The sequence below is a fragment of the Echiichthys vipera genome, assembly GCF_963691815.1.
Source record: "Echiichthys vipera genome assembly, chromosome: 10".
NCBI classification, from domain to species: Eukaryota; Metazoa; Chordata; class Actinopteri; order Perciformes; family Trachinidae; genus Echiichthys; species Echiichthys vipera.
Genome location: NC_139835.1, coordinates 15,586,794 through 15,600,555, shown reverse-complemented (window position 1 = coordinate 15,600,555; position 13,762 = coordinate 15,586,794). Strand labels below are relative to the sequence as shown.

General features: G+C 40.6%; 1 protein-coding gene across 2 annotated transcripts in view; it reads left to right on the top strand.

The window, feature by feature from the left end:
• Positions 1 to 13,055, top strand: part of abca12 (ATP-binding cassette, sub-family A (ABC1), member 12) — a 75,917-nt gene extending 62,862 nt beyond the window's left edge. Inside the window, exons 59-71 of one of the 2 annotated variants that reach the window (XM_083921609.1) lie at positions 231 to 408; positions 634 to 749; positions 3,338 to 3,500; positions 3,712 to 3,965; positions 4,191 to 4,395; positions 5,187 to 5,296; positions 6,412 to 6,562; positions 9,102 to 9,236; positions 9,843 to 9,946; positions 10,689 to 10,781; positions 10,981 to 11,086; positions 11,505 to 11,642; positions 12,115 to 13,055. In XM_083921609.1, the coding sequence (XP_083777735.1) occupies positions 231 to 408; positions 634 to 749; positions 3,338 to 3,500; positions 3,712 to 3,965; positions 4,191 to 4,395; positions 5,187 to 5,296; positions 6,412 to 6,562; positions 9,102 to 9,236; positions 9,843 to 9,946; positions 10,689 to 10,781; positions 10,981 to 11,086; positions 11,505 to 11,642; positions 12,115 to 12,219 (1,858 nt within the window). In that variant the 3' untranslated portion in view covers positions 12,220 to 13,055. Of the gene's footprint in view, positions 1 to 230; positions 409 to 633; positions 750 to 3,337; positions 3,501 to 3,711; positions 3,966 to 4,190; positions 4,396 to 5,186; positions 5,297 to 6,411; positions 6,563 to 9,101; positions 9,237 to 9,842; positions 9,947 to 10,688; positions 10,782 to 10,980; positions 11,087 to 11,504; positions 11,643 to 12,114 lie in introns of those variants that run through there. The other variant, XM_083921610.1, reaches the window with a different exon arrangement.
• Positions 13,056 to 13,762: the final 707 nt, after the last annotated feature.

Sequence of the window (13,762 nt, the reverse complement as noted above, 5' to 3'; positions counted from 1 at the left end):
CACCCGCGTAGAATGATTAATTTGTGCACTTTGTCGTTTTTGGATCTATACCTGTAACTACTGCAACTATGCAGCAACATTAAGTTCAAATTCTTAACATGCAGGGATATAATGGACATTAGCAGTTGATGTGGTTGAATGATAATTCACTAATTACAAACATGGCTGATAATTGATGACGTTAGTGTTGTCACTGACATCTGAATGGACCTATGTTTTTTCCCTCACAGTATCCAGGGAATTCTCCAGATCATGGTGGCTATGTGCGTTCTGACGGGTTATTCGATCACCACTGCCAGCTTCGCCATCTATGAAGTCACCGAGCACCGAATTGGCTCCAAGAGGCTCCAGCACATCTCTGGCATCAGCGAGCCCCTTTACTGGGCTGTGAACTTCTTTTATGACATGGTAAAGGGAGTCCCTTGTGTTTTTAAAATGATGCTCATTAAAAACAAAAGGGAAACATTAAGTATGTCAATTTCCGATTGCAACAGCATATGCAAAACAATTTATAGATACCCAGAGTAGACTTTCTTGTTTATATCATTAAAACATTGATTCATTATTGATTTGGAACTAATTCCAGCTCAACCGACACATGTTGCTGCATATTGTGCATATCTTTTTCCACAGGTCATGTATATGATCCCTGTGACCTTGACTGTCTGCGTAATCGCAGCCTTCCAGATTCCAGCCTTCACAGAGCGGCAAAATTTGGGAGCTGTCACCTTGCTTCTGGTACTCTTTGGGTGAGTAATTATTTGGCCTTGAAGCATGTGAGTATCACTCAGTGTAATAACGCCTTAAAAGGGACTTTAGCAGTTTGATGAAAAATGAATGACAATTTCTGACATTGTTGGTCTTTTGCCTTGTTTTGTTCATGACAATATCAAGCCGTCATGAGGCTGAAAGACACAAAGCCACTTTACTATCTCAAAATCAGCTGTTCGCTCCATTGTTGGAGAAAAAGTGTTTTTATTACACTGAGTGTTATTCTGTAGCTCTGGTGATCAGTTGAAAAAGTTATGAGTTATGAGTTAACAGTGCATGGTCTTTTACCTCCTTCCCTCAACTCATCCCAGATGGGCAAGAAAACAAACAAAGGAAAGAAACTACAATGCACAACCACATTGTATTGTTATTCTTAATGTGTGTGGTGTTCCTCTTTAAGGGCTGGAGTAGAAAAGTAGAGCTCTTGACTGCTATAATGTACATGTATGTATGCTTATGCAAGAATACGTTACGTCCAGTACTCCAGATGTATGTAGCGGATGATGATTTCCCTAAGGTAACAAGTGTCTCGATGTGTTTGATCACAAAAATGTGTCCAACAACAAACACAGCGGTGAGACCATTAAACATGTGGAAACGCAAAATGCTTGACAGTTTGGTCGGATTAGCCCCCACTTTATTTGATGGTAAAACTAGGAGTGGGTGCATCCATAACGTCAGTAATAATCCCAATGGCACAACTGCTGGAAATAGGTCAAAATAAGTTCCTCCATAAACTATTATTGATGTTTACAACACAGTTTTACTTGCTGCCAATTTATTTGACTAACCGCCTCAACATGCGTGATTATCTAACTGCTTGTGCTACTTTCCCCATTGGACATGTTTTTTTTATCACTGGTGCTGAGTTCCAAGATCTCAGCAACGACTAAATAAAATATCTTGTCTGCTCTGAGCCAAGCAAATGCAAAAACTCACTTGATGACCCTTCATTCTGCAGCAGGACAATGTTTCCTCACCATGCAACCGCACAACTGAGGAGTTTTTATGGTCAAGGTCAATTTGATCAAGCACGTCCTCTCATGCACGCTGTATTTTCTAGCCTCCGCCGCATGTTACTTTGTGTGCCACCAGGTTGCTTTTACAGAACTGAGCGTAAGGAAGCTGCCGCTCTTCAAACACAGATCAATTTTTTCCGAGTTTCTTGCAAAGACAGCCGGTGGTAGGACTTAAAGGCTGATAGAAAAATCACTACCAACATGTTTATCCCATTCAAGCCAAAGATGGTAGAGAGAGAGAGAGAGAGAGTGAGAGTGAGAGAGAGCAACAGGGCTCATGGTAATAACAATATGACCATGGTGTGATCTCACAATACCAAGGTGTTATAATCAGTCAGAAAGATGCCAAAGCAATGATACACTATGTTTCTTGACATCAATTACTGAGATTGTTTTACACAATTCTATAAAAGTAGGTGAAATTTAGTCCCCTTTGTTCCCTTCTGCTCACCCTGAGCCCCTAGATCTTACAAGGCCAAGTCAGCTTTCTGCTTCTCATTTATCAGACAGATGTCTGCCTCCCAAGCAATGAATAATCACAGTCTGTCAGGCAGCACCCACCTGGTCTGGTCTGGTCTGCAGTCGTCTTGCTTCTGTTCCTTGTCATGGCTTGGCACCCGCAGTCTGCCTACCAAAGCACCTTTTTTTGGGCATGGCACACATATGCTTTGTCTCTGTCTGGCTCTGTCTGTTTGTTCGGCCTCTCTCTCTCTCTCTCTCTCTCTCTCTCTCTCTCTCTCTCTCTCTCTCTCTCTCTCTCTCTCTCTTTTTATTTTCCCACCCTACTTTTTTTCTTCTTCTTCTTGTTTCTCCCTCCTGCTCTTTCCCTTCTCTGCCTTGCTGACCCAGACGCCCCAATCAAATGAACAAGCACATTATCTGAGAGAAAAGAAAAAAAGAAAAGAAAAGGATGTTCTGCCACCAGGGGGAATAAAGGGAGCAGTAATTTATCTTCCTCTCTTTTGGCTTCATGACTAAATGTTTACCCTCCTCATGGTGTGGTATTTTTCCCCCCTCTCCTTTTTAGTATTCTTTGGTGCCTATTTTCATCAGGCTCACAGCTGCTCTGTTTAGTCTGTTATAGCCCTCAGCCGCTTCAGTTGCGAAAAAAAATGCAAGGTCATGCCATTTTAGAAGGTGCATTTGTGACTGTATGAATTTCCCCTTTGGAAGCAACCCGGCCAGTGGGGCTATTTTAAGATGCGTGTGTATGTGTGTCAGATAATGTGCTTGTTTATTTGATTGGGGTGTGTGTGTGTGTGTGTGTGTGTGTGTGTGTGTGTGTGTGTGTGTGTGTGTGTGTGTGTGTGTGTGTGTGTGTGTGTGTGTGTGTGTGTGTGTGTGTGTGTGTGTGTGTGTGTGTGTGTGTGTGTGTGTGTGTGTGTGTGTGTGTGTGTGTGTGTGTGTGTGTGTGTGTGTGTGTGTGTGTGTGTGTGTGTGTGTGTGTGTGTGTGTGTGTGTGTGTGTGTGTGTGTGTGTGTGTGTGTGTGTGTGCGTAGTTATTTTTACTTCATGTTTAAAGTATCCTGTCACTGTCAATTCCTCAGGTTTGCCACCTTCCCCTGGATGTATCTGTTATCGGGGGTCCTCAAGGATGCAGAGATGGCCTTCATTGCCTATGTGTGCATCAACCTGTTCATCACTATCAACACCATCGTGTCCACCTCCGTCCTCTACTTTCTGGCTCAGGTTTCAATGAAGAACTCTGAGGTCAGCATAAACTACCAGAGTGAAGATGCCTTTAATTAACACTTAACTGTGTGACTTGTCGCTCCCTGTAGCTAGAGTGATATAGAGTTGCAGAGGAGAGAGAAAGGCAAACAATCTCCACATATCCAATGACAAAAGTAAAGATTACAAATGAGGAGCATTTTGGTTTTCTGTATCATCTCTTCTTACTCTCTCTCTCTCTCTACCCCAGGTCATCCAGGAGATATTGAACAAGCTGAGCCACGCCTTCCTAATATTCCCCCAGTTCAACTTTGGGAATGGGCTGGTGAAGCTGGCCAGGATGAACATAGAGGTCCAACTGCTAGGCGGCTACGGCATTGACGCCTATCAGAACCCGTTCTCCACAGACGCCCTGGGTTGGATGTTCCTCGCCTCATTCATCCAAGGCCTGGTCTTCTTCACACTGCGCCTCCTGCTCAACAGGTTTCTTATACACAAAGTCAGGTGAGTAAAAGAGAAGCCTGAGACGGTGATCATGAACTCCTGCCGTATGCATACTTGTAACTGAATATTATGTATATAGAAAATGTGCAAATGACTGATTGAATGTGCATCAAAGTGTGTTTCAAGTAGTTTAAGAAAATGCTAAAAATGTTAAACCTTTTTTTTTTAATTCTGAATGAACAAAGATTAAAATTCTTTTTTTTTTTTTTTTTTTTACCTTTGCAGGAATCTGATTTGTGGCAGAAAGGCGGTGTTAAAGGTGGCTCGGGAGGACGAGGACGAGGATGTGGCGGCTGAGCACCTACGGGTGTCTAGTGGAGCAGCCAGCACAGACATACTGCAGGTCAACCAGTTGACTAAGGTCTATCAGCACCTCAATAAGAAGGTCCATGCTGTCAAGAGTATCTCTGTGGGCATCCCTGCAGGAGAGGTAAGCCTATGCCTTTACCCACAGTAGGAATATGAATTACTGATACAAGTCAAATCCATTAAACTCAGAAGGATAACAAAAGGGGCATGACTATTATCAACCTTTTGTTACGACAGCAATGGTGTAATTAAGTCACTGGTACTTTGTGCAACACATTATATTTTATTTTAATTATTATTAAAGACTTAACCTGAATTGCATTTTTATAACTGTTCACAGTAGAGTTTTAAATACCAGGAAACACAAAATATAACAAAATCAGGTGTATTTACATTAAATTAAAATAATCAATGCAGTTTTTACATTCATCCAGTGGATGTCAATATAAAGTTATTTTTAATGTTTCCTTCAAATGTAAGCCTATTTTCTAACCAATTTCCCACTAGTGTTTAAAAGTATCCACATTCTCAACAGCTTCGTCCGTCCTTCAGATAATCTGTAATCCATGGTTTTACTGTCAATAAAATTGCATTCAGCACAATGCTCCTGTAGTACTGAAGGCACAGCTAGAGAGCACATCACATAAATCCACAGGTGGATTTGTCTGTAGGAAAAAAAGCTGTTATTCCAGAAATAAATATGTTTCGTTTGTGAACAAAGTTGTCCAACATTACTGGAAATCATATCCCTCTGCGTGATAGCTGGCTTTAGGGAAGATATTCACCAAGTGCTTATGTGTTTTTTCTTTAGATCTGAATGTTATAATCTTTGAAAAAGCCCATCATAATATTATAGTACTTTAAAGTGGACGAATGCTTCAGGATTACTAAGGAATTGTTTTGCGCTTACAGTGCTTCGGTCTGTTGGGAGTGAACGGTGCAGGAAAAACTACCACCTTCAAGATGCTGACTGGAGATGTTAGCCCCACCGATGGCACAGCACAGATCAGGGACTGCGAAGGGTAAGCCATTCATGAATGTATTTATTCATCATTGGAATTTCCTCCTTGAGTAACAGATCATTTAAAAAAATGATTGAATGAATTCTGGATAGCAATACAACTTGCCTTTTATCTTTTGAGTGAGAACATCGATTTGTTGTTGCTAAACCATTTCTCTGTTTCTACAATAGAATTTACCTAGCATTTTTTCTTAGAAATAAATCTTACCTGAACACATAAAGGTGTCAGGTTTATGTAACATTAAAACAAAAAATCGAATAACATTGGTTTCAGCTTCATGATCACTGGCTACTGGCCATATTTGCCCTCTTGCTTTTCCTTTTGTTGTATGTTCGATGCATGCATATTCCAAAATATATCAGGCAATGTTTGTTTACTTAAAATGTATTCCTGCAAACTTAAGATGATTTAGGAGAATCAATGTACACAGGACAAAGCTTCAATTTCATTTCTGCCGGTGCCCAAGCTTCACTGTCTAATGCAGTGCAACTTGGGAAAATTAATTAGTTATTATTTATTAATTATTCCATTAGTTATCAAAAGAAGATAACAAAATATCCTGGTGTCTGGTTGGGTTAAAGAGATACTGAAGATTGGGGAATGTTTACTGTTTCCCACTATTTTCCAACTGATAAATGCCTTAGGACGGAAGTCGTCAAACAACAGTATTACGCTATCTCGGCTCAATTGTTGAGTGTCTATGGAACCCAATAACATATACATGATGTATCCAGGACTTGAGCAAAGCGCCTTTTTCCAGGCTTTATCTGTAAAGAGGTTCACAGTCTCAGACTTTGAAAACCAAGGGTCTAATAAAGCTGAGCTTGATTAAATTTGCATAACACAAATATCCACAAATGAGACATGTAATTACTTACCATCACCCAGAATGTGATCATAAATGGTTTTGGTAGCAGCTGTGCCTCAAACCTACATCTCAGACTCCCATACAGACATAAAACCACTGTACTCTGGCTCCCTTTAACTGCTCTGTTGTTAGGTGGGTATTCCCAGCAGGCAGCAGGGTCAATGGGACGCCCTACATGCCCATCTGCCCTATACCATGTGGTGGATGCCATTTAAGAGAATGTCTTTCTTTGTCTTCTTTTCCCCAGGCGGTTGGTAGACATGATGGAGTGCCGTAACGAGGGAATTAACATTGGCTACTGTCCCCAGGTGGATGCGCTGGACAATCTGCTCACTGGAAAAGAGCACTTGTACTTCTACGCTCGCATTCGAGGCATCTCAAAGAAGGAGATAGACGGGGTAAGGAAGAGCTGCAGAGCTGATCTTCAAAGCTCTGGGTAGTGAGACCACCATCCACAAAATGACACGAGATCTGATAGAAATTCAAAGGTGCACTGCACGACTAGCAACTGTTGATGCCTCTGTGCATACTGAATCAGGGGGTGTGTAGTGTTGAGTAATGTGTGCTGAAAGCTGTGCTATCCCTGCCAAAATGGGAAAGCTTTTGTTGTCAGCTTGTGCAATCCAAACTTCAGAATTAAGCTGATGCTGTATGCTTCACTGCAGACAAATTTACATTTAGACCATACTTTGATGATGAGAGGATCTCATTTGACATGCCACTTTAGTCCCATTCTTCCCATTTATCTTTCTGAGAACTAATCAATCTTGCCTCCGTGGTGATTACTGAGTGTGCCTGTCTTTGGCTGCTGCTATTGCTGCTGACATGAGAGGAATCCGCAGAACAACCAATCAACAGATGATGTGATTTCGGATTTTCCATCCTGATACCCCCCCCCCCCCCCCCCCTCCTTAAATAAAGAAAAGAAACATCTCTGAGGTGTGCGAAAATGTGTGAGCATGACAAATATAAATACAGACAAAACATCTATCCATGTCTCTCTCTACACCATTTTACAACTTTGGGTGCAGAAGTACAAAACATTGCCTCTGACAATCGCAGCCACGTTACAAACACAATCATGCACACACATTAGCGAGAATGCTTGTAGACATGCACTTACTTACACAGACAGTGAAGCGCACAAATGGATCTGTCGGGCTCTAATCGGCATAGCCGCTGTTGTTACAGCTCCTTTTCTCTGGTCAGGACAGTGACAACAATGGTTATAATGGCCACAGCATCGGTGTCAGGCTAATTCACAAAGATGAGGTTATATATAGAGTTCCTCTTATGTTGTCTCCCACTGAGAGTCCCCTAGCTGTGGATAATGGGACAAGCCTTAATGGGGTCATTCCACATTGACATGGTTTTGTTAGGCTTAATGAGCCGTTACATCAAAGGTGATAGAAAGTGGCTTTTATGAGAGAACGTAAAAAACATATTTTCATGCAACCCGGTAAAGTACACAGTATGCTATGTTGCCAGTGCTAATCATTCAAATTTAGCTGTAGATACTGCATACTTGTAATTTCCTTCACTGGGGAAGGACATTACAAGTACATTATGTGATCAGAATCTTCCAGAAAAATAATCACTAAAGGCAAATCCTCTTACAGAAAAAACAGATATTTTAAAGCCACTGAAATGGTTATGGCCCATTAAGTTTTTTATTTTTTTATCCTGCTTTCAATGTGGTGATGGTTAAATAAACAGGATAAATTGATATGCAGCAAATAGATCATGCTGTGTCAGTTCTATAGACTGTATATAAAGATGGATCTTATCAGCGCCTAGAAAGTGAAGCCAAAACATCCCGAAGCCAAAACATACCTGGTGGCAAGCTGCCGTATACTGTAGGTGATAAGTCCCGCCTCCTCCATTATAGCGACTGGGACATGGGCCAAACAAAAAAATCAAAGTACACATCAAATACATTTTTCACAAAGATGGTTTTAAGATAGATCTGATCATGCTGATGTATTTAAGTGTTCATTTTCATGGTAACTTAGCTTCCAGTTGGTTATTTAATACAATAAAAATGAAGTGAAACATCATGATTGACAGCTGGGATCAACTTTGTTGGGTCTATGTTTATCATAAATAAGTCATAGAGTGTGGTCTTTACCTAGTTTGTAAAGTGTCCTGAGATAACTTTTGTTATGATTTGGCACTATAAATAAAATTGAATTGAATTGAATTGAACCTGCGATTAGTCAGGCGACTGTGGGCGGGACTGCTATACTGCCCTATCACTTCTGCATAGAGTCTGCCTCAAAACTCACAACATGGCGGCGCCCGTATCTAAGATATTTTTGGCATCACTTTTGTACAGCGGGAGGAAGTGGAGATGCGTAGTCCATCTTTATATTCAGTCTGATCTTCCTGTTCTCTAAAGCTGCAGACCCAGGACAGCTTGGAGCTTAGATAAAATAAAGTCACCAAGTAAAGTCATTATTGTTGTACAAACAAAATGAAATATGCATGGGACAGATAGTTACATCAGTTATTTGCTGGACAAATCAGGATGAGGCAATAACATGAATATCAAGTAGCCAGTGATTTGAAGGGCCACCCTCTGCCCTCAGAAAGGCTTACTGTCTTTCTGTCCACCGCTGTGATCAGGTCCTCAGTTGTGTGAAGTGAGGTATTGGACTTTTTCTCCAGAGTTAGTTCCTCCAGTTGATGGATTACAGGGGTCTGGTGTTGTTTAAATCTTCCGGAACCACAGTTTCGGAGGGATTTATATATTTTTTATGTGTATCAAACATAAAACTAGGACAAACTGGTCTATGAAGTTGTCACATAAACCTATTTGGAAGAAGACGAAGCAAATCTTATTACCGTAAACTTCATCATTTCAAACTGTTAACTTTTTCATATCATGTTCTTATTTTGTCCGTTCACTGTTTAATCACCTGCATGTTTCCTTTAAAGGTGGTGAACTACCTCCTGAAAAGGCTGGAACTGAACTATCATAGAGACATAATCACTGATGGTTACAGTTGCGGCACTCGCAGGAAGCTCTCCACTGCGCTGGCTCTCATTGGGCATCCACAAATCCTGCTCCTGGTGAGAACCCACCTGTTTTTGTTGCGGTAGCTGCCCAATTAAATGCCTGGCCACCAGACAGCGAATATTACACTAACTATATACTACTGTTCCTCCTGAAAGGGTCTTTGAAGTAAAGTAGATATTGATCCCCTAGACTTGACAGATCTCATATAGTTAATTAGTCTGTTTCCTCAGGCTCACCCGAGGGTGGTCTTCCCTGTTCGCTTTCAACTTTGCTTCTACCTTATGTCTCTATCAAATCTTCCCTTTTCTTCCAATCTCTCCCTCCTTGTCTCCCTTTTGTTTTTCTCTGTGTGTCTCTTTAATCTCCCCATCCTCTCTTTAACCGTCCCTTTGCATCTTGCCCTTTTTGTTGTCTTCATTTATTTTATTACTTTCACATTTTTCCTACCATCTCCCTTCCTATTTTGCAATAATGCATTTGTGTTTACTCTCTCTAGTTCACCGTACCCTTGTTTTGTCCTTTCCTGTATGTACTGCACAGTTTGCAAAACACTGCCCTCCTCCTTGTTTTCCCTTGATCTCTCTTCCTTGATTTCAACTTCCTCTCTCTCTCTTTCACACATCATGCACACATCATCTTCTCATTCGTCCTCGCCACAGGATGAACCAAGTTCTGGCATGGACCCTCGCACCAAACGTCACCTCTGGAAAATCATCTCTGAAGAAGTGAAAGGGAAATGTGCAGTGGTCCTCACCTCTCACAGGTTAGTATCAAATATGATATACCTTCTACAGTCCATCATCACTGATCAAATTCTAGTATTTTGAATACACAAATTGTTAGGCTTAGGGCTACAATTACAGATGAAAGTAAGGTGGGTTTTTTCCCCATAGACTGTATGAATATGGACGTAGTCTCCATGACGTCACCCACAGGTTTCGGAAGAGTTGAAATGAAGCTCAATATGGGTGGCTTCCGGTAGCTCCGGCCATTGCCAGATAGGCACTACCTGCTCTGCCTAAGGGTGCTACACATAAAGAATGAGTGTGAATTTTGTCCCCAGTCAGGTTGCGTACAGTGGGCAAGCACCGTAACTCCATGCTGACCCAAAAATAGGCTAAGAAGTGGAGCATGAATGGAGCTGAGGCGGAGCCAACTATGATGGCACCCACCTGTGATTCAAAGCAGACAGCCCTTAATTATGCATACCTTTAAGCAGCAATATAATTTAAACGGCTTTGTATATAAAACTTCAGCCCCCGTACAGTACAGGGACATTTTTGTGCCAGACTGTAAACATGTTTATTTCTGCAGTAAAGTTGGGTTTTTGAAGATGTTGTCTGCTTGGTTTGGAGCCAGCCTCAAATGGCCATTTGAGGAACGGCAGTTTTTGGCCCTTCCGTGTTGGCCTCATCTTTCAGTTGCGGAGGTTGCTGCTAATTACTTTATGTTCAAAGGCTTTGAGTGTGACCTTTTATCTTTCTTTCTTCGTCTCCATTTCTCAGCATGGAGGAGTGTGAGGCACTGTGCAGCCGTCTTGCGATCATGGTGAAAGGTCAGTTTCGTTGCCTGGGCTCCCTGCAGCACATTAAGAACAGGTTAGTGACCTCTGCTCATCCTACAATCCAGCCATTACTTCTCTCCCTACCCTGTGCACACAGCCTCCTATTTTTCCCACTCTGTGGTCCTTTGTGCAACTAAATGCCCGATTTTCTTGTAACAGCTTACACCCCCCCACCCCCACCCCACAGACATGTAATAACACAGTGCTTTGTTCGTAAAATCTCCTTTGTGCAGGTTCGGCAGCGGAATCACTGTGAAGATGTACTTGGCCGATGCCTCCTGTGACGCAGAGGCTATCACTGGCTTCATGCAGAGCCGATTCCCCAGCACGTATCTCAAGGTGAACTTTCCCACATATCCAATATAGTTGGGAGTTCTCAGTAGAGAAGAGAGCATATACTTGCAATAAATTGTAGTGTGATTTTTTTATGCTAAAGCGTTCAGGGAGCATGTAAGGAGCATTCATTTCTGACATTTAAATGCTCTATGCTCCTTTTCATGGTCAGACTTGTATTTTGGGTTTGTAAAACATGTTTACATTAGTTTTATCATACTGTCAGTCTGAATATGCCTGTATTCACGCAATGTTTTAGCGGCTGTCTTTTTACCCCCCCTCACAAAAAAGCCTAGTCTTGTGTGATGTTTAGTTTCAGTTGGTATGAACAGCTGTTCATTGTGTTTTACACAATTTAAGTTACACACAGAGCATACGTCAAAATATTTCACCTTTTACTTATGCATTCTTTATCAATCCACAGGACCAGCACTCCACTATGGTGGAGTACCACGTACCAATTGCTCCAGGAGGGGTTGCGGATATCTTTGACCAGCTGGAGTCCAGCAAGAATGCTCTGCAGATCAAACACTTCTCTGTGAGCCAGACCACACTGGATGAGGTGAGAAAAAAAGGACGGGAGTAAACACAGAGAGAGAGGGATAACTTGTGTGAGGCTTTGTGGGTGTGGGGGGAAAGCAGCAAGGGACAAAAAAAGGGACAGGAGATGAGAGAAGAAGACAGAGGGTGGGAGGGGAATGCAGAGACAGAAGAAAGCTGAATGGGAGTGAAAGACTGAGTTGAAAAAGTTTAAAAGAGGCAGAGGGAAACTGACAGAGGGTATGCCTGAGGGGAAATAAATGGAATATGAGTTGGGGAGAGAATCCATGAGCTTTATATGCAGCCAGTACTGATATTCTTCAACTACTCTGCCCTTCTGGGGCTCTGGGACTGGAAGATACCATGGGCAGAATAAAGAGAGGGGGGTAAGAGAGGGAAAATGACCAGCAGATTAAGTAGAATTATGTACTTCAGAGAAAAATAAGTGTCTTTTATTTTGGCATGGCACTTAAATTATTATTGAACCCTCACAGGTCTTCATCAACTTTGCCATGGGAAAGATCGCCATGGAATCCGTATCACTCAGCAGTGAAGACGAATATGATGACCTGGACTCCATTAAGGCAGTAGAGACATAGAGCTGACTGCCATCTATTCTTAACCATTTTGTCCATGTCCACTATGGTATGAAACACAATATCCGTTTATAGTTAATCTTCCCTTAATATACATGTGTGAAAAAGAAGAGTTTAAGCCATTCATGTTTTGCAAATATTGATTATGCTTTTGAAAGTGTCCCGACTGATCACGTAAAGGGGACCTTACACTTCTATTCTTACCTAATCAAACTGTTAAATAAAGTAGATGGGAACATGTATATTTGCATACATGCTCCAAGTAATGAAGTTGATAAATTACTGTTTCCTCATCTCCGGAATTATTGAAGGATAAAATGAATCATGTTGTGTCTGTGGTTCAGGCCCTGTTCACTGTTTGATTATTATACCATACTAAATGAAAACTGTATTTTCAATTTAAGTGTGAGTCATTTTAACATGATTCTGTATCATCTTAATGCACTCACACACTAAATATATAACATGTCTCAAGACATATTGTATATTTTTTAATGTACATGCAGTTGTGCTTACTGGATACAATTTTACAGAAGCTAAAAATATTCACACTCAGAAGAGAACAACCTCAATATGCATGTTTCACCTTCTCATTATTACTTTCTCTGAGGGCATACCTAACTTTTAGAATGAATGTACTGAATATTTAATGGACTTTTCCCCTGCTTATGGACCAGTTCCAAATTGTCTTGAATGTATCAAGCCTATTTTTATTATTCTAATAAAGATATTTTTCAAATGCAACTTATGTATATTTGCATATTCTGCTGCTTATCTGCCTGTGTAGATGTTTTTCTACGTTTGAGCATCCCATCACATACAAAAATTTGGCCTAAACCATTAACATCACAGCAGATATCTTATAAAATTGCCATTGTCTGAGTCCAGGCGCTATCATGCCTGATGTTATTTTCTTAAAATGTGTCATGATGAGAAGAACATAGCAAGCTAATCATCACACAAACCTGTAAGGCAGGGAGCACCAAAGGCATAGCCGTAGGCCACATCTTATGTGATTAAAAAGATTCACTGATACATTTTGTTTCAGTTTTTGATTCAAGCTCATTTTAATGCACATGAACATATTTTTGTTTATAATATGACACAATTTGCATTCAATTATTGTTAACATATTTATCAGATTTTTTTTCCCATCCAGATTACACAGAAGTGAATTGCAGCAAAAAACAGTGAAATCTCTAATTAGGTTGAAGAAATTGCACTTAAGAATAATAGATGCTAGATAATAAAGACATGGTATCTTCTTCTGCAGTTGAATTGCATGATTGTTTGATTTATATCAATATAATTGAGTTATATCAATATAAAATGTTACACACACACACACACCCACATATATATATATAAATATATATATATCATAGTGTATTGTATAATGGATTTATTGTTTATACAGTCTATGACATATATACAAAACAGTCATTTTTCTTTTCAATGAACATTACATCTTACCTTATATGACATACGTAAACTTAAGAGGAAAGAGTACTTAAATACACAATAAAAAAGAAAGGAAGTAAATATA